The 24,653-nt window shown below is 43.9% G+C and overlaps 1 protein-coding gene across 4 annotated transcripts in view; it reads left to right on the top strand.

The window, feature by feature from the left end:
- LOC138261531 (uncharacterized) overlaps window positions 1-24,653 on the top strand; it is a 109,184-nt gene that overhangs the window by 36,764 nt on the left and 47,767 nt on the right. For 3 of the 4 annotated variants that reach the window (XM_069210554.1, XM_069210551.1, XM_069210553.1), the window contains exon 2: window positions 14,930-14,950. The exons of the other annotated variant lie outside the window; for it this stretch is intronic. In XM_069210554.1, coding sequence (XP_069066655.1) covers window positions 14,930-14,950 — 21 coding nt within the window. The remainder of the gene's footprint in view (window positions 1-14,929; window positions 14,951-24,653) is intronic. 4 annotated transcript variants of the gene reach the window in all.

Below are 24,653 nucleotides of genomic sequence, written 5' to 3'. Positions count from 1 at the left end.
CACAGCTCCTATGGGCATGACCTCCTCGGCTCAGCAAAGGTGCTTCGAGGCCCTCCCCTTCAATGACGAGGGAAGCGTTACCCATTGACTCCAACCTGGGCACTTCAGGTTTAAGCTCTGAAACGCCCAGGGTGAATGTCAGTCAGTGACACCTCATCACGGAGTGGGGTGGGATCAGCAGTCTCACTGACCCCCCATCCCACTCTGTGACGAAGTTGGGACTGCTGCCTTCCCTCTAGGTCAGCCAGTGAGGGAAGGCAGCAGTCCCAACCCTCCTAGGACCTCCAAGCTGAAGGTGTGTGTGTGTGTGTGTGTGTGTGTGTGTGTGTTTTAAATTAATTTTTGGTGGGTGCGTGTATGTTTGAATGTTGATGAGTGTTGTGAATGGAGGGGAGGCATGTGTGAATGAATGAGTGTGAGTGTGCTTCCCACCGGCACCCCTCCCTCCTAAAATTACCGGCCACCACTGAAATTATTATGTTGCTCTTTTTTCTGAGAGAATTAAATTTCCATTTACTAAACTGTTAAAAAAACGATGAACATGTTTGAAACAAGGTTCTTAGAAAGCTTGGGCAACTAATGCCTGCTGAAAGGCTTGAATATTCACACAATAATGTTTAGTGAGCTGTTGTGGTGTTGACAGTGTATCAGCTTTGCTGATATCTGCTCTTGAAATGAAACCCAATAAGGCCATGGTGGCTTTTAAAGTGGAATACACGCTAGACACTGCATGTAGTGTACCAGTTTTTAGCTTACCTTGTCTGAATGCACTTGACAATCCATTTGGCTAAGCCACATTTAGAGATTGAATGACCCAGGTGAGGCTTTGCAAAAGTAAAGGACAGTTGCTTAGTTCAACGGATGGGCTTTATTTCCTGTCAATCTAATACATTAATGCCCTTTTGACCATGTTCCCTCTCCCACTGACTGTGTTTGTGGGAAGAAAACGGACCACTCTGTTTGATTTATATGGAAAGGGGATGCTACCTTTTGGAGAAACTTTTGGTTTCTTCTTGTGTACCTTGATAAAAGGTCCCACCAGTCATAGTGACTGCAACTCATTATCACTTATCTTTGAACAAAGCAGGCTACCTTCCAAGACAAGAACTGCATGTAATAAGTGTGTAGTGGCTGAAATGGTGTTAACACTACATTGAGGGTTCAGACTAGGACCGTAGAAGTCCTTGGAGGAATGAATCTTTTAAAGCCCATTATCAAGGCTTTCATCACAGGAAATCTAAACGGGGACAGGTGTTCTCTGTTTTGTTCGTAAGTTGCCACCACAGCTAAATGATGTGGCATCGAAGTGTATGGTAACTTTTCCCTCTGAAGATGCAGTAAGTAGAATGTAAGTTTCTAAATTGATGCAGTAAGTGGGTCTATATAGGTTTTCTTAAACAGCAGTGGACAAAACTTTTCTACTTGGCTGCATATAGGCATGTGTTTATGAGGCCTGCAGGCCTCAGGCAGGATATACATATACTCATCTAGTAGCTCAATTTTCCCAAGTACTAGGACCTCAGGTGTCAGATGGCTAGGTTAATTTCCCTGCCGTTTGGATGTTTGAGATGTCCCAGATGCAGTATGAGGAGGTCTTGTCTAAATGGTGGCCTTTTCATGTAGATGGATTGACATCCTCAAAAGTGTCAAATGCCATGAATCTATGGCCCAAGTTGGGGCGACTAGATTAAAGGTAATTGATGTTTGCCTTATTTTCCACTCGACATGAGGTATGGGGTGGAGTGATGGAAAAGCTTAGGCAAGGACCCCTGAACAATTCATATCAATAGTGCATTGGCCATGAACTGCATATGTGGGTACCTGGGGGTGAAGCTTTGTGATTTTGATGGTGGTCAACTGATCTACTGTGGCTGTACCAAATTGTTTGTAAATATGTGTGAAGGACTTAGGGATTCCTCTCCCATTTGTGGACCTGTTGATTCATTCTGCGTAGTAGTTCTGCAAAGTCATTGCCCTCCCCAGCCAGGCGTTCCACTAACAACTGAATGTGGATGGCTCCATACAAAATCTTGTGAGTTAGCTTACTTGTCTTTGAGTATTGTTTTCCAGTGAACAAGAGTGTAAAACACTCTGAGTGCCAATTGAATGCTCTCAGCTCCAGGTAGCTGATATGACAACTTTTTTGATCCTGCGTTATGTCTTTGAGGTGTGCTTCCCCAAACCATGGGAGAGGTGTCCCTGGTAAAGGTTGCCTGCAGTTGAGGGTCGAAAAAGTGTCTTCCAACTTTCTTTGCTTCCCCATTTTGGACTGTGCTGAACACTGGGATCCACCAACACTAGATCTTCTCATTGGTCCTTTATTTGTGTCCATTGCCTAGTTAAACGCTCCTGTTGTGTATGCATGTGTAATTTTGTATGAGGTCCGCTTGCTATCCACAAAGCCATCATCCCCAGCAATTGCATCCTGACTTTGATGGGACCTGATATCTGAAAAAGAGGCAGCAGCTTTGGGAAAGGTTGGGGTAGGTTTTATTTAGCAGAGCCTCTAAAAAAGAGTTGGGTTTAGAGTGGTTGGAGATGCAACTTTTCTTGTTGCCAGCAAACCAAAATGTGCACAAGAGAGACACTGCATATTGAGGGTGTGCTAGGCATTGTTGTTGGCTGCTGCTGTTTATCAGTCAGTTGGTCAGATATGAAAAAACATACATGGTGTTACAACGCAAGAGTGCTGCCACCACTGCCCCCACTTTGTTAATACTTCTGGGGCTGTTGTGACCTCAAATGGGAGAACTTTGATTTGGTAGTGTTGTCCACTTACTACAAAGTGCTGGTAGCAGTGATGCACTAGATGGACGGTGGTGTGGAAGAAGGCACCCTTGAAGGTGAGGGTTGCCTTGTAGCCTCCCGTGCAGAGCAGTACAATGATGTCCTGTTGGGTGGTCATTCTCAAATGCTCCAATATTATGTACTGGTTCAGTAGCCTGAAATCTAGGATAGGCTAGAGAGTTTTATCCTTTTTGTGGGAGAGAAAGAGCTGGGAGTAGGCTTGTTGACCCTGCCCATGTGGGGTCACTGGCCACTGGCACCATGTGGGGCCACTGACACCTTGGTCAAGGAGCACTTGTACTTCCTCCTGCAGCAGTCCTAGGTGGTTTTCATTCATCCGTGATGAGGAGGATGTTTGAAGTTGTGCTGTGGAACTCCAGGCAGTCCCCCTTCCGTACCACTGACAGAGTCCCCTAGTCAAAGGTTACCCCCCCATCATGGAAGGAATACCCTTATTATCCTTAGATAGTAGTAGTCTGATAGGGGGAATGATGAGCAAGTCATTATTTATAAGAAGAGCCGCCCTTGCTGGAGTCTCCACTACCCCTGCTTTAGCTGTTCCCATAGTTGCCACCCCTGTCCTGGGATCTGGATTCCTGGTCTGCTTGAAAGACTGGTATTGCTGATACCCCTGTCTTTCGATAAGGGTTGTATCCCTAGCATCCACACTTGCCTGCTGCTTTCACTGAGTTGTCTTCAGTGTTTGTGTCTGCAGGGTACCCTGGGCCTTAGTGGCCTCTATATCCTTCTTGATCTTCTCAAGCATACTTTTCACTTGATGGCCAAACAGATGCTCTCCATCGAATGGAAAACTAGGAGGTGCAGTGCCACCTCTGGCTGAACGCAGACACCCTATGCCTGCAGGTGTTTACCTTATTGCGGCAGCAGAATCCAGAGCTTACTGTATATTCACATTGGAGTTAACTTCGCCCTCAGTGACAAGGTCTCGTCCTCTTTTCTGATATGCCTCTGAGAGGTGCTTGACCAATTACTCCATGTCCTACCAGTGGTATCTATTGTATTGAGGGGGCAGTCCGGCAACTTTGGCGATTCTCCACTGGCGATTTCCCCCACAGTCACTGGCTTCCCTGCCAGGTCATTTTTCTTACTCCCCTTATCTGGAGGAGGGACGTCACTCTGTGCCTGAGTTTATACTTCTTTCTGAGCTATGCGCACAGCCAAGGGTCTAGTGCTTTGTCCCTTCATGTACAGAGGCTGGTCTGGCGGAGACTGTCGTCAACGGTGCCAGAGCTGGAATGTCCAAACCCAATGGTGAAAAAAAAATAATAATTTGAGGCGAATTGCGCATTGTGGGCTAAGGGAGGAGTCACAAGATATCTGGAGATTAAGGAATTCTTTAAAGAAAAACAAAATGAAACATCCGTATGGCAGGAGTGTGCAAAGCAAGTGTATCTATAGCAACAAAGGGTACAGACACATTTTGGACCCATAGAAAGAAATCTATCCGTTGTAAAACTTGATCCGCACACTTCGTAAACCAATAACAAGATTTTTTTTTTGCATGTGAAAGGGTTTTATCCTAAATCCACAAAGGGGCATGTTTTCTTGTGACGAGCTAAGAGGAAATGTACAATGAGCCTTCATTTAAAACAGTAAAAAATGCTATCAAGGACTGTTTTTTTTATTAGTGACTATCCAGAGCAGACCTTGCAACAAAGCGAAACAAAGAGTTCAGAAAGTAAATAGAGAATCAATAGCTCTTCCCCAAAAAATTAGTATTGCAAGGAAGAATAATATTAGGTTAATCCTGCATTTTTGTTTCAACAAGCAAGGTTCAGTTATATGTTAAAAACATGAGAATGTTCTAAGACTAGGAGGAGGATTGGAAAACATGCTTTCTCTACGTCATTACATGATTCGAGGAGGCCACCTGCCAAACTCATACAGCCACTAGACCGCCATTGCGGTCTAAAAACCGCCAGCCCTATTTTGAGTTTCCCGCTGGGCTGGCAGGCGAAAACAGTGTTTCTGCCCACCGGCCCAGCGTGAAACAGGGCCGTAACATTACAGTTGGCTCGTAATCGAGCCAGCTGCAATGTGGCGGTGCAGTGGGTGCAGCAGCAACTATTGCGCATTCCACTGCCTGTAATTCGGGCAGTGGAATGTGCGATGGGGTTGTGCAAGGGGCCCCCAGGGAGCCCCAGACACCCCCATTCTGCCAGCCTTTCCATGGAGGTGGAACCTCCATGAAAAGACTGGTGAATTACAACTGCTGAGACCGCTGGGACTGCCAGGCTGCCGACTGATGGCAACCTGGGGGTGTCGGCAGACGGACCATGGAAGCTACGCCACGGTCATAATGTGGCGGTCAGAACGCCATTGTGGGTCAGGCGGTCTGAAGACCGCCAGACTCATAATGAGGCCCCAAGTCTCTGAATAAGCTGTTCCTATTCTGAGGTTGTATCAAAAATAAATGTTCACCTGCAAACTCAGTAGGCTCCTACACGCGTAAAAAAGGACAGCTTGTCAATATGGACCTAATGAAATAAAAATATTTGTGAATTCTGATTACAAAAAAACTCATTGTAAATTAATGAATTCAGTTGATTATAACACCCAGTGTGTGATAAAGTGCCGACGTGGGGAACCTCGATACTGTAGGCACGAAACAGATATTGACACATACATATTTTAGAGCACATCCATGCAATAAGAAAAAATTATTATCAGCAATGCTTATCGGAATTTATCAGTTATCTGTTCTGTTATAGAGGATTGTTGGCTCCAGTAGTTATGATTGAGACCTTTAGTACATATGAAAATCGTATGTGTGCTTGCTAATGTGATTAGACCATTTTTTAACAAACCTACACGTAGTTTTCCTAAGCCTTGTCTCATTGCTCAAGGTTCTCTGTTTCTTAGTTGGTGCACATTGGCCAAGAGGGGTAAAGTTATTTTGAGCACCACCTCTGTTTTTTCAGATATGCTAAGGATAATCTCTTTGTCAACTTCATCGCTGTGATAGTGTGAAAATTAATAGACATGTTTTACACCAGTCTTAGTACGTAGGTATAGTTTGCATTACAATAAACCCTTTTTGTGGTTAGGTGTAAATCTGTCTAGTAGTTTTAAATTGATGAAAAAAATAATAATGCATAATCAACAAAGTATATGAGTCACAGATCAGTTAACATCCTTTGATTTGGTATGTACATTTGAATTGTGTTGGCACACATTACATACCGTTTATGATCTAGCGATGTCTGTTCATAAAGCAAATCTCATCTGATTAGTCTAGTCAAGGAGGAATTAGGGTTTTATCTCTGTCCCCTATTAACCCAATTCATGAACCAGGATCTGCAGTTCCAGAACCAGGCACTACTAAATCTTTGTGGGGCCCATACAAGGCGAGGTTAGTTTCAACTACGTTACAGCAGGAATGAGGCACACTGCAAAAGGTTGAAAAATGCCCTAATCCTTTTCATAAAATGGAGATGGTTTTCCCTCGATCCTGGGTTTGTAAACCTGTGATTAGTATTATTTGGGCAGCAAAACGTTTTACGTACGATGAGTGGTGTCAAACACAGATCTTGAACCGGAAATCAGTGTTTCCGCCATACTCCGCGGGACTGGGCTCACACCCCCCCCCCTCAGTCTTAGTGGTTGTGTGTGCCTAGACTGTTTTTTAGATAAGTGTACCAGACTGAAAATGTTATCGGGTATTTGTTTGGGACACAGCGATTAAAAACCATAACAAACTCACAGTCAAACCCACATTTAAAGAGCCATGCATTTGGGGTAGGTTCCTGTCATGTCAATCATTTGTGGCACGGGGGCTTTTTGCGATTAGGTAATACTTGTAACTGGATTTGCCTGCTATCCTTTGAACCACAGGAACCAGAAACTACTGAAAGATTACTGAATTACGGAGAAACTCTTTGGTTATTAGAATTTGGCTTTCATTTGTTAGTGAGGTCGAACAGGCATGGTTTACTCTACAAACTCAGATGTACTTGTAGGAAAGTACCATCTTGCCTGGCATGTTACCCCCATATTTCACTGTATATATGTTGTTTTAGTTGTATGTGTCACTGGGACCCTGCCAGCCAGGGCCCCAGTGCTCATAAGTGTGCCCTGTATGTGTTCCCTGTGTGATGACTAACTGTCTCACTGAGGCTCTGCTAACCAGAACCTCAGTGGTTATGCTCTCTCTTTGCTTTCCAAATTGTCACTAACAGGCTAGTGACCAATTTCACCAATTCACATTGGCATACTGGAACACCCTTATAATTCCCTAGTATATGGTACTGAGGTACCCAGGGTATTGGGGTTCCAGGAGATCCCACTGGGCTGCAGCATTTCTTTTCCACCCATGGGGAACTCTGACAATTCTTACACAGGCCTGCCACTGCAGCCTGAGTGAAATAACGTCCACGTTATTTCACGGCCATTTACCACTGCACTTAAGTAACTTATAAGTCACCTATATGTCTAACCTTTACCTGGTAAAGGTTGGGTGCTAAGTTACTTAGTGTGTGGGCACCCTGGCACTAGCCAAGGTGCCCCCACATTGTTCAGGGCAAATTCCCCGGACTTTGTGAGTGCGGGGACAGCATTACACACGTGCACTATACATAGGTCACTACCTATGTATAGCGTCACAGTGGTAACTCCGAACATGGCCATGTAACATGTCTAAGATCATGGAATTGTCACCCCTATGCCATTCGGTCATTGGGGAGACAATTCCATGATCCCCCGGGTCTCTAGCACAGAACCCGGTTTCTGCCCTCCTGGGGTCCAGCCAGGCTTGGCCCAGGAAGGCAGAACAAAGGACTTCCTCAGAGAGAGGGTGTTACACCCTCTCCCTTTGGAAAAAGGTGTCAGGGCTGGGGAGGAGTAGACTCCCCAGCCTCTGGAAATGCTTTGACGGGCACAGATGGTGCCCATCTCTGCATAAGCCAGTCTACACCGGTTCAGGGATCCCCCAGCCCTGTTCTGGCGTGAAACTGGACAAAGGAAAGGGGAGTGACCACTCCCCTGACCTGCACCTCCCCTGGGAGGTGCCCAGAGCTCCTCCAGTGTGCTCCAGACCTCTGCCATCTTGGAAACAGAGGTGCTGCTGGCACACTGGACTGCTCTGAGTGGCCAGGGCCAGCAGGTGATGTCAGAGACTCCTTCTGATAGGCTCTTACCTGTGTTGCTAGCCTATCCTCCTTCCTAAGTAGCCAAACCTCCTTTTCTGGCTATTTAGGGTCTCTGCTTTGGGGAATTCTTTAGATAACGAATGCAAGAGCTCATCAGAGTTCCTCTGCATCTCTCTCTTCACCTTCTGCCACGGAATCGACCGCTGACTGCTCAGGACTCCTGCAAAACCGCAACAAAGTAGCAAAGATGACTACTGCAACCTTGTATCGCTGATCCTGCCGCCTTCTCGACTGTTTTCCTGGTGGTGCATGCTGTGAGGGTAGTCTGCCTCCTCTCTGCACTAGAAGCTCCGAAGAAATCTCCTGTGGGTCGACGGAATCGTCCCCCTGCAACCGCAGGCACCAAAAGACTGCATCACCGGTCCTCTGGGTCCCCTCTCAGCACGATGAGCGTGGTCCCTGGAACTCAGCAACTCTGTCCAAGTGACTCCCACAGTCCAGTGACTCTTCAGTCCAAGTTTGGTGGAGGTAAGTCCTTGCCTCCCCACGCTAGACTGCATTGCTGGGTACTGCGTGATTTGCAGCTGCTCTGGCTCCTGTGCACTCTTCCAGGATTTCCTTTGTGCACAGCCAAGCCTGGGTCCCCGACACTCTAACCTGCAGTGCACGACCTCCTGAGTTGTCCTCCGGCGTCGTGGGACCTTCTTTTGTGACTTCGGGTGAGCTCTGGTTCACTCTTCTTTGTAGTGCCTGTTCCGGCACTTCTGTGGGTGCTGCTTGCTTCTGAGTGGGCTCCTTGTCCTGCTGGGAGCCCCCTCTGTCTCCTCACGCAATTGGCGACATCTTGGTCCCTCCTGGGCCACAGCAGCATCCAAAAACCCTAACCGCGACCCTTGCAGCTAGCAAGGCTTGTTTGCGGTCTTTCTTCGTGGGAACACCTCTGCAAGCTTCTTCACGACGTGGGACATCCATCCTCCAAAGGGGAAGTTCCTAGTCCTCATCGTTCTTGTAGAATCCACAGCTTCTACCATCCGGTGGCAGCTTCTTTGCATCCACAGCTGGCATTTCCTGGGCATCTGCCCACTCCCGACTTGATTGTGACTCTTGGATTTGGTCCCCTTGTTCCACAGGTACTCTCATCCAGAAATCCATCGTTGTTGCATTGCTGGTGTTGGTCTTCCTTGCAGAATTCCCCTATCACGACTTCTGTGCTCTCTGGGGAACTTAGGTGCACTTTACACCTACTTTACAGGGTCTTGGGGTGGGCTATTTTTCTAACCCTCACTGTTTTCTTACAGTCCCAGCGACCCTCTACAAGCTCACATAGGTTTGTGGTCCATTCGTGGTTCGCATTCCACTTTTGGAGTATATGGTTTGTGTTGCCCCTATACCTATGTGCTCTCATTGCAATCTATTGTGACTGTACATTGCTTGCATTGCTTTCTATTGCTATTACTGCATATTTGTGGTATTGTGTACATATATCTTGTGTATATTTGCTATCCTCATACTGAGGGTACTCACTGAGTACTTTTGGCATATTGTCATAAAAATAAATTACCTTTATTTTTAGTATATCTGTGTATTGTGTTTTCTTATGATATTGTGTATATGACACTAGTGGTATAGTGGGAGCTTTGCATGTCTCCTAGTTCAGCCTAAGCTGCTCTGCTAAGCTACCCTTTTCTATCAGCCCAAGCTGCTAGACACCTCTTCTACACTAATAAGGGATAACTGGACCTGGTGCAGAGTGTAAGTACCTCTGGTACCCACTACAAGCCAGGCCAGCCTCCTACAATACTGCACATTTAAAAGGCACAATAAGTGTATCATCAGGTCTTTTCGGCTACTTAAAAATGTGAACAACTTGTATTCCCTTAAGTCGAATAGCATAGTACAAATGGCATGATGGCTTAACGGTAACATTTTTCCTCCCAGTACTTTGGGTTTGATTTGCTTCTCTGTGGCAGATATCCAAAGTTCTCCAACGCAGACGCATGAAGAGACAGGACCATCTTTGTTCCAGAGGCTATTACAGCCAGCATGCTGGGTGTCAAGTCTTCAGGGAAAATCAGAATTTCTGCATGTGACTTGCACATCTTATTTCTTGTTCCCTGTTGCTGCGATGATGGCATATCTGTGACTAACGGGTCCCCAGTCTCTGGCAGTTCCCATGCCTTGATCATGATGAGCTTGTGTAGCAGGATCACAGAGGTGGGTCTCAGTGGCAGGGGCCAAAAGGTAGGAATCTGCAATGGCTTCACATTTTGGTTGTTGGGTGGTTGTTGGGACACAATCGCATTCACTCAGAGACACAGACAAAGCCTTCGTGTACGGTGTGGTGATCAGTAATCTAGGTAGGTGGCCTTGCGAACACAGCTGAACAGCACAGAACACCCACTGCACTAGGATATATGTTGTAACCAGACCAGCAGTTAAATAGGGTAAGAGTGCTTTGTTCAACCTGCACAGAGCAACTATTTCCCATGAAAGACGCCGAACTCTTCCCATACCTCTGGCAGAAATAGCTCCACAGCACCGAAGTCTTTCATTCTTAGCGAAACTTGAAGAAAAGTAGCAGCATAGCAGCACCCCAGTATCTAGCACAGTCCTCTGCTCGTAGGCAGCGGTTGCCATCTCTGCGCTAAGAGTGGCTGGGCCGCCACAAATCTTCAGCCGAATTAAGATAGGTCCTCCCATCACAAAACAGTCAGCCCTCTTTCTTCAAATGCAGGTGCAGTCGGCCTTTTTACCTCAGTCCTGAAGTATTTCCATACTGCTTCCTGTTGAGGTCCTCTCCTTTGCTCTGTATTGGCGACCTGCGCTCCCTGAGTAGTGAAGAGAGCTTAATCTGGCTCCGTGAGCCAGGTATTTATATCAATGAACCGTGGCAATTTGTGAGATTGAAACTGGCCAGTGAGTGTAAAGGCCACTCTTTACATTTTGGAGGTATACCGTAGATGCCGAAAGCCTTTCCAGTGGAGTTCATCACAGTCTCATGAAGCCAGGATGCATGTTATGCATAGTCCCTTGGTGCATGGTGAAGGCAATCCTTATATAATGCCAATTGCGTTTGTATTTCTGGATCTCGTTTACTGGTGGATGAATAACAACTTTCTAAATTAAATCCTTTAAAGACTTGGGTTCCTCTTACTCAAAAAACTCGAGAGATCTGGGTTTCCTAATAAATTCAGAATTGACTCAACTTGCTGATGGCAGGAGTTAAGACTACTGGGGGAATCTTTTCCTTTCTTATCCTTTTCTCATAGGACTATAGTTGCACATTCTTTTATCTGTTCATGCATTGATAGCTGTAATGCTATGCATTTAGGCTTCTTGGAAAAATCTTAATCAACTTCCATATGTTCTGCGTATCATAGCTAGACCCATTTTCAATCTCTGAACGTGTAACCTAGTTTCTGGGAAGATTAGTCAACTTCATTGGCTTCCTATTCATTTAAACATTCTTTGCATATTGCATTGCATTTTCTGCCAAGCAAAACTGAAATGTGTGGCTCATTATTTCCACAAGTACCAACCCTCATCTGAGTTAAGATCTTCTTCCAAAATACATTTAGTTATTTTTGATTTAGAGGGCCCCGTTTGGTTGAATTTCATCATGTGATAGGTGAATGTTTTGGAGCAGAAGCATACTCCGAGAGAGATGGTTTTACAAAGGAAACATGAAAGTGTGGCCAAAAAAAGAAAGGTGCGGATGGAAATGGGAACAGAAAAGCAGAAAGAATCAGAATGACTGAGACATTACTGTGGGACAAACACCTGCATTCACAGTGCGTCATTTTAAAACCCACCATGAATTGTGCGCAAATTCTTTAGAAATAAAGAAGTTTTGCATTTTCAGAAACTTTTTAAAAAAAATTGTGCTGATATATAACTGTTTAAGTTTTTTTGCTTAGTTTTGCCTCTTATGCACCAAAAATCTAATAAGTTGGGGAAATGCTGTTCTTTCTAAATATCCACTTAAATAGATGGATATTCTTGAAAGCATCTTCAGACTGCCCCTGTTGGAGAAATTCCAAAGCCGACTTTTACTATATTGTGTGGGGCTGCCTGGTGCTGGCTCAGACATGAGTTGTGGTCATTTTAGAGTTCACAGATCTGAACATAACTTCTAAACACAGATCCTGCTTACTGGGCTGATGTCGAGGTCAAAAAAGGTTAAACAATATAAGCACAAGATCCATAAATGTACATATGTTTTTAAGCGCTGGATCACCATGTCCTGGAATTCAGTTGATGCCCCTGATATGAAGGGTTAGCTCAGAGACGAGTGTAAATGGGCCACAGCTGAAGAAGGTGCACTTACCTTGCTCTGTAAGCAAGGGGGCAGGGGCCCAGTTGGGGCTATTTGCCATACATACCTTGTAAAGTTTGATGCCAAACTCAATGACAGGCCGCATTGTAGGGGAGGGGCGCATGTTATGGTATTAGAATGCAAACATGGTGGATAGGAATATGTTTACCCACGTAGGGTTGCTCAAAGCAACTGAATCAGGTTGCCTCAGTGTGTTTTTCACATATAAAAACAGAGTGACTTTGGGGTTGGTACCGCTCTCCGGGGAAGATCATGTTGGTAGACCTGCAGGTTGCAGGAGAGCAAATCACAGATATAAGGCTGATTCAAACAAGGTTGAAAGCCTGATGGTACCTCCGTAAAATATTGTTTGACTACTGCTGTCTACCCCTTATCTATTGGTTTACTTGTTTTTATGCCTGACTTCTGTATAATTAATTGCTCGGCCCATATCTAGATTCCCGAAACAATTATTTGCCTGGAAGTTAATACTGTAGAGTTACACACCTATTCTATTGTAAAGTATGTATATTGTATTTGGAAGGAATTATATAGCTGAACTCGATGAAGAAATACTGGACAAAAAGTAGACATTTCTGGTTCATATGGGTCAGTGTCCTCTCAGTCACTGTTGGTGGGCTCACCCATCTTTGGCAAAACTGGTCATAGGATGTGGGGAATGGGCTGGAAGTCTCGACACTTTGTTGAAGTTCTTGGAATTGGCTGTGACCTGGGCCGTAGTATTTTGGCCAAGGGCCGCAATGGGCTACCCTCAGGATAGCTGTGAATTTGCAGCTGCCCTCGGGGCAGTCCGTTAGTGAATGGCAGCCAGTCCACCTTTCACGGTGCAGGCAGCACTCAAGTGTGGAAGTGGTGGACAGCGATCCCGGCAGGTGGGTGCAGTGAGGATTTCAGGAGTGTTTTATGGGATCCCCCTTTAAGTGGGTGCCCTCCAGTGGGGACGCACACTTACTTTTACACCATCTATTTGTGGTGCACATCATGATGGTCTCTTTGCCTCTGCATCCATAATGTGGCTGTTCACAGGGGCAAAGTATTTCTTTCATTAGACTATGCCCACACCAGATGGTACAGCCTCTTCGGACAGCGTGGAGTTGTGTGTTCAGGAGTGCGCTGTGTATTACAGGTAGCGAGCGCCGCACAAGCACCTTCGGCCACTTCTGTAATATATGAGAGCCCATGAGCCTCAAGACGTCACCCCTGTATGGTGTGCTCTAGATTGCCTGTAGCCAAGTACATCTCTTACTGCCCTCAGAGTGGGAGGGTAGTGCAAAACCTGTGGGCAACCTTCCCAAACTGAATTGTATCGTGGCCTTTATTTGAGGGGCTCCATTTTGGGGATACCTACACTTCAGTACAGTTCAGGGCGCTACTAGTTAGCAAATCAAAAAAAAATAATGTAGAGCATTTGCCAGGGGACTTGTGACGTTTGGTTCTTGTGCAGGGCCCTACAGGGTGTGTCATAATGTTGAAAAGCGAACTAGGATGCTATAGCTGCTGTTCCAGGGGCTTTGGATCCGACACTTAGAGTTAAGGTTGTCCCCATACCCATCACTGGCACATCAGAGTGGTTGCGATTATTATATCTCACCCATGACATTCTTTAGCATTAGGATTTCTTGTTTAATGTTGGATATTTTACTCACTCCATGTTCTTTTATAACCAAGAAGTGTGTGTTGTAATACATAGAAAATTCAAAAGAGGGCGTTATTAGCACATGGATTACTCCTTGCAATCAGGACTAGACCGTAGGTTGTTAATAAATAACATGAACTCGGAAGCTACTTACTATTTACCGCTGGAAGTTGGGATTTTGGACTATTAATATGTGTTGAAAAGAGGCTGTTTTTTCTTATCTTTTTACTTGGAAATCTTATATTTATCCACAAGATTTATTCAAAGAATATCACCTAGCATGACCATGTGTGGAATCTGACATCTGCTTAGTATAGTAGTGCAAGGCACAGCCCCCTGCCCCAGTGCTTAATTTTAAATAAAAAGATGCCGGCGTCCAAAGCCCTCCTCTTAAACACGCGGCTACTGCATTTAATTGTGCGAGCAGAGAATACTGAGGCAGCGTAATCCTGAAGCCTTGTCGGGCCTCTTCAATCTATTTACAGCCACTCCATGCCCCGTCAGCTCATTCCTGCAGCTTTCTCTCTTTGTGACACTTTTTTTCGTTTTTCTCTTCCTCCGTCTTTCCCATGTGTCTTTTGCTCGCAGTAAGTGCTTGAGGCAGAAAAATAAGTGTCGGCACACAAAAATAAGTGGCGGTGCCCCACACCGGAAAAAACAAGCACAAATTATGCACCGCCCTGCCCATATAAATGATGCCTTTGCTACGTTTAGACTCCATAATTAAGTATTTACACCCCCTTTCCCGGAAATGTGGAGTTTGTTTTCTCAAAGAATGGCTCCCACCATGTCTTCTTCAAATATTGGGCAGTTCATAGTAAAGAGCAGCCTGAGTTTCGCTGGTGTTGTATGTGTTGGCCTGCATCTATGTGCCGTCATTGTGTATGCAGTGTGCTTGTATCTTGCTGTTCCATTGCCTGGCTCTGAAGGTCTTTAAGTGCTTTAGTTGCATTACTGAATTGTTTACAGATTCCTGCTCTATGCCCTGTGGTTCTCTCTATTGCACACATTTCTGTAAAAGCAGTTAATAAGCATTTCTTTTCTTTCTTTTGTCTCCTGCAGCCGAGGATCCAATAACCTCTAGTAAGTTATCTTCATCGCCACATTTTTCTTAAATTTCTGTGTTTTAGAAAACATGAATCAGGAAGGACATGACTTATAACATCATTCCCTTCCCATCCTAAACACCTTAAACCAGCCCATAGAGCGGCATGGAGGAAACCTGTTTGATGGGAAGTTTAAGGAGGTAAGCTTTACAAACCATATATTTAGTAAGCTCCCCCACTGTCTGCTCTCATTGCATTCGTCCCACATAATCCTCGCCCGCCATTTATATATGCCTTACACTCACTGGACACATATCTGTCTTGTACCCACCGGCCCAATAGCAGTCCAGTATGTCTTCCAAGCCCTGACAACACATCTTTTCGCTAGCACCAAACCGAAAGGTATAACTGTAGCGGTGAGTTACTTCTAATCAGTACTAAACCCAATAAACATATCTTAGTGATGGGGATTAGTTTCTAGCCAGACGGCTCAGATAATACCCAGGTTATCACATGCAAATACCCCTCAGGCCTTTCAAATTTGCCAATCTGCTTTTCCTGCATGATCACCCCGTAGTATTGAACTTTTGGTAGACCCTAAATTTGTGCTGCCTTTAAAACTCTGTGTACTTTAACCTTCCTGATTAGTGTTAAAGTGCTTGGGTTGCCCCTTTAAACATAGTCTAATTAGCATATTCCTAACTGATATGTTTTAACTTAAGTATAAGACCGTAGCATATGAAGCAAAGATGTGGCCAGAGCCTGGGAATTAAATGCCACTAGCAGACTGCAATACCTACTGTTCCATTCACTACAGTGGTAGTGCAAACATTGCTTCAGGCCTACCAGTGTAGCTCAATAAAGAAAACTAAACACTCAATTCAACCTGCCAAAAGAAACCTTTTCGATAGGCCAAAACCTTTGTTTTACATATTAATAAGTCATCCCTGTGCAGGGTATATAAAAGTAGGATGTGGAGAAATTTAATGTTAACATGTCATTACAGTGAGTAGCCCCCAGAAGCAATTTTTCACTGTGTGGACCTAGCTGTACTATGTTGAAAATCAGAGTACAAATTAAATCTCTAATACTGCATCTTGGGAACGGGACTGGCTAGAAGAATAATTAAACTACTATTTTTAATAGTATTTAAAAATTCAATCCAGTAGTTAAGTTGGATTTCTAATAACTATTAAGGAAGAGTGAGTTTTAGGAGGGTACCCTTTCCCTGCTTGAAGTTCCCACATGCTAATTTGCATTTGCTCTCAAACATCTCACAGCCAGGTATTATCATTTGAAAAGGGATGAAAAAATGTTTAATTCTTCCTGTGTGCAAAAAAGAGTCTTAGCTAAATGGGCAGAGATGACACCTCTAAACTTTCTGGAAAATGCAGGACAGAGGCTGTAAGTGTCCTTTTTGCCTTTAGGCTGTCACATCTTGCTTGAGTGTCACAGTGTGTTTGATGGGTCTGCTAGGTTTACATATGACATTCTGAGGCACACTTGAAAGGCAGAGAACAGGAAAACAATATAATTCTCGTGTATCCACTGTCTGGTTGTTGAATGACTCTGCTTTGTCCCAACAGACTTCTATCTCTTGGATTTACTTACAATGCTTGAGACACACTCGAAAGTACTGGAACAGGATGACAAGGCAGTTCTTGTTATCCACTGTCTGGCTGCTCCTGAACCCTGATTTATTCCAGCAGACGTCTGTCTTTGGGTTTGTTGAAGGTACATTATCCGCCCCAAACTGGATTTTAGTGTTAGCTGTGAGAGGATACTACAGTTAACATAGCAGGGCACCCACACATCACACCAGCGCACAAGTTAAGTGTGACCAAAAACTTTTGCCATCTTGATAATGCCCAAAGTGGATAGGTTTGGCTTCAGGATCTTTTACCCCTGTAGTTATTGTGCGGCCAGGGGTCATTCACAACCATAAGCTTGTGCCAGGCATAAGTGTTGCACCTCTAGGCACCCACTTCAGAAACCTCCTGTACCAGAGGAAGAACAGAAAAGGACCGGACCTGCTATCTGTGACCAGGGAGGAGCCATGCTTGCTTCAGTACCCAGGACAAAGAAGTGAACTCCAAGGATCATGAGGCTGACCTCATGTTCAAGTTGCTGGGAGACTACAGACTACAAGAGACCCCTCCTGCAACTGTCCAGTTGGCCCGTGACAACTGGACCTGAGCTGAACCGTGCTGTTTGTCTCTGACTGACAACATGTGTATATGAATCTCCTAAAGTGTCCCCTGAGGTCCTGGGGCCTTTAGAAGTGCACTCCTGTCAATTACGACATAGAAGACTAAAGTTAGAAGGTAAATTATTTGATCATAATGAACCCGATTAGTATACACGATCCTTGCTCCGTAGCTGTCACCCCGACCAGTGACAATCATTGGCACTTTGTGCTTCTAGTTTCTATTCCTACTTAAAACTTAAAAACAATGTATCATCAGTTCTCCTTATTGGATTTTTGTTGTTTTGCTGTCATTTAATTTATTAATATTTACTCTATTGTTCTAGTTCTCTGTGGGATTTTTATTGTTTTGCATTTTGAGTTAATTACTGTTTTGGTAATGCATACATACTTTACGCATTGATGTAAGTGAAGTCTATCTGCTCGATGCTAAGCTTCCAGCGGGTTGAGCTCAGGTTTATTAAGTGACTTTAGTGGTTCACTCTGTCAAGGACTCTGACTATCCCTTGAGGTGAGTAGTGACTCGCACCAATTACCAATCCAGTTTCTTACACAGTCCACCATTAAGTCACATCTGGGGCACTTTTAAGTCCATTTCAAGCATAATTTTGTTTAACATTTGAGGGGTCTGATATTTTCTGTGTACGTATTTCCAGTGTGTGAGTTTAAACTAACAGTTCTAGATACAACTCTGAAATTATTGATTAAACTTTGCCATTGTGAGCTTTCCAGGCTCACTTCCAAATTAGATTCCCACCTTCACCTTAGTGCCTCTAAAGATTTGGTGATTCCAGGTGGCTCACCATTATAAAATATAGTGACTAGTGGACCACTCTCTCACAGCTGGCAGAGTAACCAATTGAGTGGATGTCTTTCTGGCCTTCTCATAAATGCCTGCCGGACCCTGAACAATCTGGCCACTGCCCGGTTAAGATCAAGAAATATATGTCTCCTATGTTTCACCTGTCACACCAGTCTTACCTCCTGAAATCTTCTGTCCTCATATAGAACATCAGGCATGTGAAGGTTATTTATCATCCTGTGTTGTGTGATGAGACTGATAAATAGGTGAGCTGGGCACTGCAGTATAACAACCATTGTCTAAAATTGAAGTCCAGAACATACAAGCATTTGCAATGGGCAGCTTGGTATCATGAGGGGAAACCCCTCCGACAGTACAGACATGCCATGAAAAGCTAGCTTGAAGCTGATTTGGCAAAAATCGAATTAACAATAAATCTAGCGGTGCAATCGTTTTTTTTGTGATCGTTCACCATATCTGAAGCCCCAGGCAGCCATGACTCCACATGCTCTTGCTGACTTGTAACATAATATTGTTTAAATGCTGGCACCCCCAGGTTGCTAATTTGCCAAGCAAGTCTGAGTGCGGTCATCTCTCTCTTTTCTGATTTACTGTGTCAGAGTACTTTTGGTAGTTGCAAATCTTGGGCCAGGGGTACAAAGTCATTTATAATTAGCAAGTCCTGTGATTAGCTAAATCATAGGGTTTGTGACCAGTAAATGGCTTTTACAAATGTTCTAAACTTATTATCAAATCGAAGAAGTGGTTTAGAAATCTATTACAAATTACTATTGGAAGAGGTATGTTTAGGGCTTAACTTCCAAATTCCGTTTTGCAATGCTATGCATCATTGATTTGTAACTGTAATTTTGGTGCAAGACACTGATAGGTTACTTTCTCGAAAGAGTGGTGATTCATTTGTTTTGTGAATGTAAATAAAAAGTTTGTGACGGAGTGGACAATGATCGGGGGACCACTGCCAACTCTTAAACAACCTTTTCTCGTAAGAAACCACATTCTGTATGTACAAAAAGTATTTAAATGTCATCACATACATGGTGGTTTGCTGACCCTAGCAGGCCACAATCCCTGCAATGACATCCAGTGGGAGTGAGTCGCAATGTACAATCTTTCTCCTTGAACACTGATGAGGAGGGGCAAATTGAGACCCACTCCAAATAGTGGTTTTGCGAACCATCCTATTAATATATATGTCACTTTCCAAAATCAGAATTGGTTTCCACATAGTCTGTGTGAAATTTGAAACTACACATTTTGCATATCAGTTCTTAGGACATCTGACCCGTAGTTCTTTATGGACTGCTCCAGAGATTTCTAGTGTGTTTTGTCTGCATGTATATACAGCATGGGAACCATAACCATCTTCTGCTGGGGTATCCCGCCAATCAGAGACATCGGAAATGCCAACCAAAAGAGTTGTCTAATCACAGAATGGAAAACAACATTTTAAACAGTTTGCCTAGGTTATGCCTAAGTAGCCCGATTCTTGCATCACCCTGTCTTGAGCGAAAATGGTTGATTTGCCCTGAATTGCAGATGCTGCCTCATATTCCTCAAACTGCTAGCATTTTTGGCATACTGTAAAGGGTTAGCTCATATACTAGGCACCCTGTACTTATACAATAATGATTCCCAAAGAATGTCTACCTGCCTAATCCATACATTTTAGTACTTAATGTGTGCATTGTCAGTCCACAGAATCAATCGCTCTATTAGTGTCCACACCAGTTATGGCATGTAGGTTGGCTCCTTAATGTAAAATGTCCAATTTCCAAAATAGTTGTGTGAGGTTAATTGTTGTGTTACACAGTCTGATGGGTCTTCGTTTACCAATTAAGCTTTCATTTTTGTCAGCCTGTCTGCTAAATTTTTACCCAACATTCTATTGTTCACGTTAATCATGAACAAGGAGGTGGTATTTGTGACATTGCAATGGGTCATTCTCAGCCTAGGCAGTATGAAGCACCACATTTATGGAGTCCATCAGTTTCTCAATATCCAGTGCCTCATTATGTAACTCCAGTAATTTAGGGGCCAAATGTCTGAGTATGTTTAATAAAACCAGCAGGCAGTCAATCCCCACTTGAATTTATGTGGTGGACCACCCGATAGTTGCTATGAGTTGTGATTGTTCGACTCATGTCCTCATTCAACTTTGTAGCTACTGAGAAGGGCTTTCAGATCAAGATGGTACTGCTGAACCCTTAATGAATTGTTGGTCTGTTTCTATGGTACCATCAAGACCTTTGATAGGGCCCTGAGCCCTTTCTCACTTTTCATCAACCAGGTCAGCAGTTAAATGCTTCTTTTTAAACATTATTTTAGATGCCTATTCCTTACACACATATAAACAGATCTTTTGACTCTTTTCTAGCCTATTGATGTCTTTACCATTCCAAAGCAGTGTGATGTGCTCAGCTACGATACAATACACTCAAATATTCTATCTAGCATGTCTTCATTGTATTATGGCGTTACACATTGATCTAGCATCACCGTCAAACACATTTAACCCCATCTCTCTCTCCCTTTCTGTGCAATTACATTTGTTTTATTTATTAAGGAGGCTGCCATAAGGAGGTACTTTCGTTGGGCATCAAACTGAAAAATGCACTATGTACTAATATTCTTTGTGCAGCCTAATAGGCTACTGTAAGATATTGGGTTGTTGGTTGACTGAAGTCTGAGCCCTAGTCAAGTAGCAACCACAGTCCTTGTCAGGGTGACACCAACTCTAAATTAAGTTGTGCCAAATCCTCTGATAGGTTAGCACAGAGCAGTCAGTTTTAACTTAGAGGCAATGTGTAAAGCATTTGTGCAACACTTAAAACGGTAATAAAGTGAAAAACACCACACAAAAAAGATCCCACACCAAGCTAGAAAAATAGAGATTTCTTAAAAAAACAAGACAAAAATGAAAAAAATTCAAATCAGTAGAACCAGAGATATGCATTTTTAAATATCTTAGTGAAAATAGCAGCATAGCACAAAGCATATGAACCTGGACAAAATCACAACTTCAGGCGGACCGTGATTAAGCATGGACTACAGGGGCACAGTTAGGCCTGCTGAACAAAGTACCTCAAGTCCTGGTTTGTGGAGCAGTGCAAGTATCAGTGTCGAAGACGTATTGTATCAGTCCAGAGGTGCAGCGAGGCTGCAATGCGAGGTACTGTGTCGTCGAGGATACTGTTGACAAGGGCTTATGATGCAAAGTCCAGCAGCGAGGATGCGTCACGCAGTCAGGACGATGCGTCGGTTACAAAGAGCTGCGAGGCTGCAATGTGGAATCCATCGTCGTCATCGAGGCTGCTGCTGCAGCTGAGGGATGCGAGGGCTTGCACTGAGGATGCATCTTGCAGCAGTGGTTCAGAGGAGGCTGCAGAGGCAATAGGGGTCTTTGCAAGTGGTACAAACCATGCAGCAGTGGCGTTGCATTGGTTCTGCTTGGGGTTGCGCTGTGCAGAGAGGAGATGCATCGGTCATCATGTCCACCTTTTTAAATATACTACACCCTACCCAAACTGAAAAATACACTATGTACTAATATTCTTTGTGCAGCCTAATAGGCTACTGAAAGAAATTGGGTTGTTGGTTGACTGGAGTGTGAGCCCTAGTCAAGCAGCCCTTTGTGTGGCAGCATGACACACCCTATGCAAGTGTAAGTGGGGCTCTGGCCAGCTCCTTCTTCCCATCCTGTCAGTGATGGCCAATCCAGTGAAACCTAACCTCTCTATTATGTGTGGATGTCTAGGAGGAATACCCAAAGGCCAGCTGTCAACTAGGCCCAGTCATGTGACCCAGAGACAGACTGCAGGCACCAAATTGCTCTGGCAGGAAAATGGCAACTTTCTGAAAGTGGCATTTTCAAAAATATAATTTAAAATCCAACTTCACCATCATTTAGGATTTTTCATTATAATTCAGAAGACACAGAACATGACTGAGTAGCCTGTTCCCATTTGGAAGCTACAGCTTATTATATGTAATAAGGTAAATCCAATGTTATCCTATGGGAGAGGTGGCCTTGTAGGGAAAAACATATTTAAGGCATGTAAAACTAATAAGTACATGTCCACCATTTTAAATATACTACACAATGCCCTCTGGGCTGTCTAAAGCCTACCGTAGGGGTGACGTACACATATTAAAAAGAAAGGTTTGATCCAGGCAAAAGGTTTGTTTTTTGCAGGTCGAAATGGCAGTTTAAACCTGCCCACACATGCTGCAGTGGCAGGCCTGAGACATGTTTAAGGTGCTACTTAAGTGGGAGGATTAAACATTTCCTAGCTAACATAAGGGAAAGTTTCAATTCTATTAAGGACACAGAGGTGAGGATTATGATTTTCTTTCCATCCTTTATTTACTTCCAGCAGTGTTTAAGGCCAAAAAACCTTTCCTATAACCCCACGGGAAAGAACTACAAAGCAGCAACCAATCAGTAGTCCATAACGCATCCATATATGCATCCCATTCCTCAGGCAATTCCTTTTTCTTAATGCAACAGGAAAACTTCATCCGCATAACTCACCCTTTGTGGAGTCATCACCTGAAGAAAAAAAAAAACAAATCCAAACTACCTAGAGTGTCCCTCAAAGGTTGTTCCAAATATATCTCTTCAACAACCATGAAAGTGAAAAAAACGACAAGAAGATGAACATGAGCACTAATAGACCATCTTGTCCACCTTAGGAGAACAATAACCAAACTCAATATAGACACCAAGAGGAAACAAGAAAATCACTCTTAACAATGTTTGAAATTAACCTTCATCAAGGAACAGCATGAAAAAAAAAACCCTAAAATGTCAGGATGGGAAGAAAATGAAATGAATGGAAGGGAATAATCATTGCCTCCGTGTCCTTAACACAATTTAAACTTTCCGTTATGTTAGCTAGGACATTCTTCCTTCAGTGTCAGGACTGAGGCGGAGATTATGTTTGTTTAAAGCTTATCCACCACCAAAGATGTCATATTTATCACTGGTTTTAGAAAACAATTCTTAAACTAAGAATCCGAGGACCAATCAGCCACATTCATAATATCTTCTAGTCTAGCTCCTAGAGAAAAGTCCATAGCTTCTCTGACTGAATGTGTTCCAAAAAGCAACACATTGATACCTGGCTCTTACATAATTCAATGGACCCAGCAAGCAGTGGTGGGGGATGAGACCTCTTTGAAAGTTTTTTTCAAGTGTATCAAAAGCTGACGTTTTCCTGGGGGGTGCACGTGTTCCATCATGTTTTCATACACTTTAAGACAGCGGACCACACATAATTTAGGAGATTTGTCGAAGGCCGAGTAAAAAATCACCATTGAATCTCTTTTGGGTCTCTTAGAAACATAGAACATTTCTCCTTGTGGAGTAAAGACTAGTTTTGAAATGTCCAGAGCTCTCACATCCGAGTCTCTACGACAAGATATCAGACACAGAAGCATTGCAAGTTTTGCTGACAACTTCTTACACGAAAGATAGACATTCCATTGCTGTGACTGAAAAAGATTCAAGTCTACATTTACATCCCACAAGTTGGAATATCTAGGCTCCGGGGGCATGGCAAATCCCTCTCAATAGCTTCCATACTAGCGGATGTTCTCCCACCAGGAGCTGAGAAGTGGCCTGCGGATATAGCCGACCGGTAAGAATTAAATGTACTATAAGTCATGCCTTTAGACGCCAAAGATACTAAGAAGTTCAGGATTGGGACAAAATAATAACCCATGGGATCCTTTTTGTGTTGAATACACCAATGCACCCATTTGGACCATGCAGAATTGTACCAGTTTGTGGTCCCATCACCCCAAGCTGAGGCCAGTAACCATTCAGCGTCTTGTGAAAGTCCCAGGTCTCTCCATCTCTCCAGGTAATCCTCCAAGCCAGGGGAGGTAGACGGCCTTGGAAAACGAATGGTTGACTCTTACCTAGGGGATCCAGAAGTATATTGGAAGCGTCGGGAATAGGGGTTGGAAAATCCCAAGAGAGTTTCAGAAGAACTGGAAACCACACTTGTGAGCTCCAGTCTGCCAGCTGTCTCCTCACCTGCGCCTCCAACCTCATGATCATGGTGAAGGGAGGAAACGCATAGCCCTTCTCCTTCAACCAATCTTGTAGGAAGGCATCTGTCACTGAAGCCTGTGGATCCAGCTTCCAACTGACGTACCTTGAGATCTGATGATCCAGCCAAGATGGGAAAAGATCCACAGGAAGGGCTCCAGCAAGAATGGAGCTTGGAAAAAACCTAAGGATCTAACTGCCACAAACTTGTGTCGGGCACTCTCACAAGCACCAATCCGCTATATGATTGGATATCCCTGGAAGGTACTATACTATGATTGATATATTGTTGGCCAAGCAATAAGACCAGAATTCTTTGGCCAGATCCACTAGGACTTTGGATCTGGGTAACAAACTGCTGACAGATTGTCTATCTTTAATAGTACGCAGCAACTCACCTTTTCCCTGGTCCAACATTGCACTGTATCCGCAGCATGCTCCCCAACTCGATTTCCTGGCGTCCAATTTGATGATGAGTTCCGGGTCTGAGCCAAATATGGCACAGGCTTTCATGCCTCCATGTGAGACAGCCACCAATGCCTTTCAGTCTTCACTTCCTCCGTCAGAGGGATTTGCACTGAATACTGTAGTTCTCTGCATAAATGGAAGGCTTTGAGCCGATGCAGGTCCCTGTAATGCAGAGGGCCCAGAAATAT

The sequence above is a fragment of the Pleurodeles waltl genome, chromosome 10 (genome assembly GCF_031143425.1).
Source record: "Pleurodeles waltl isolate 20211129_DDA chromosome 10, aPleWal1.hap1.20221129, whole genome shotgun sequence".
Lineage (NCBI taxonomy): Eukaryota > Metazoa > Chordata > Amphibia > Caudata > Salamandridae > Pleurodeles > Pleurodeles waltl.
This window is presented reverse-complemented; position numbering and strand designations above follow the sequence as displayed.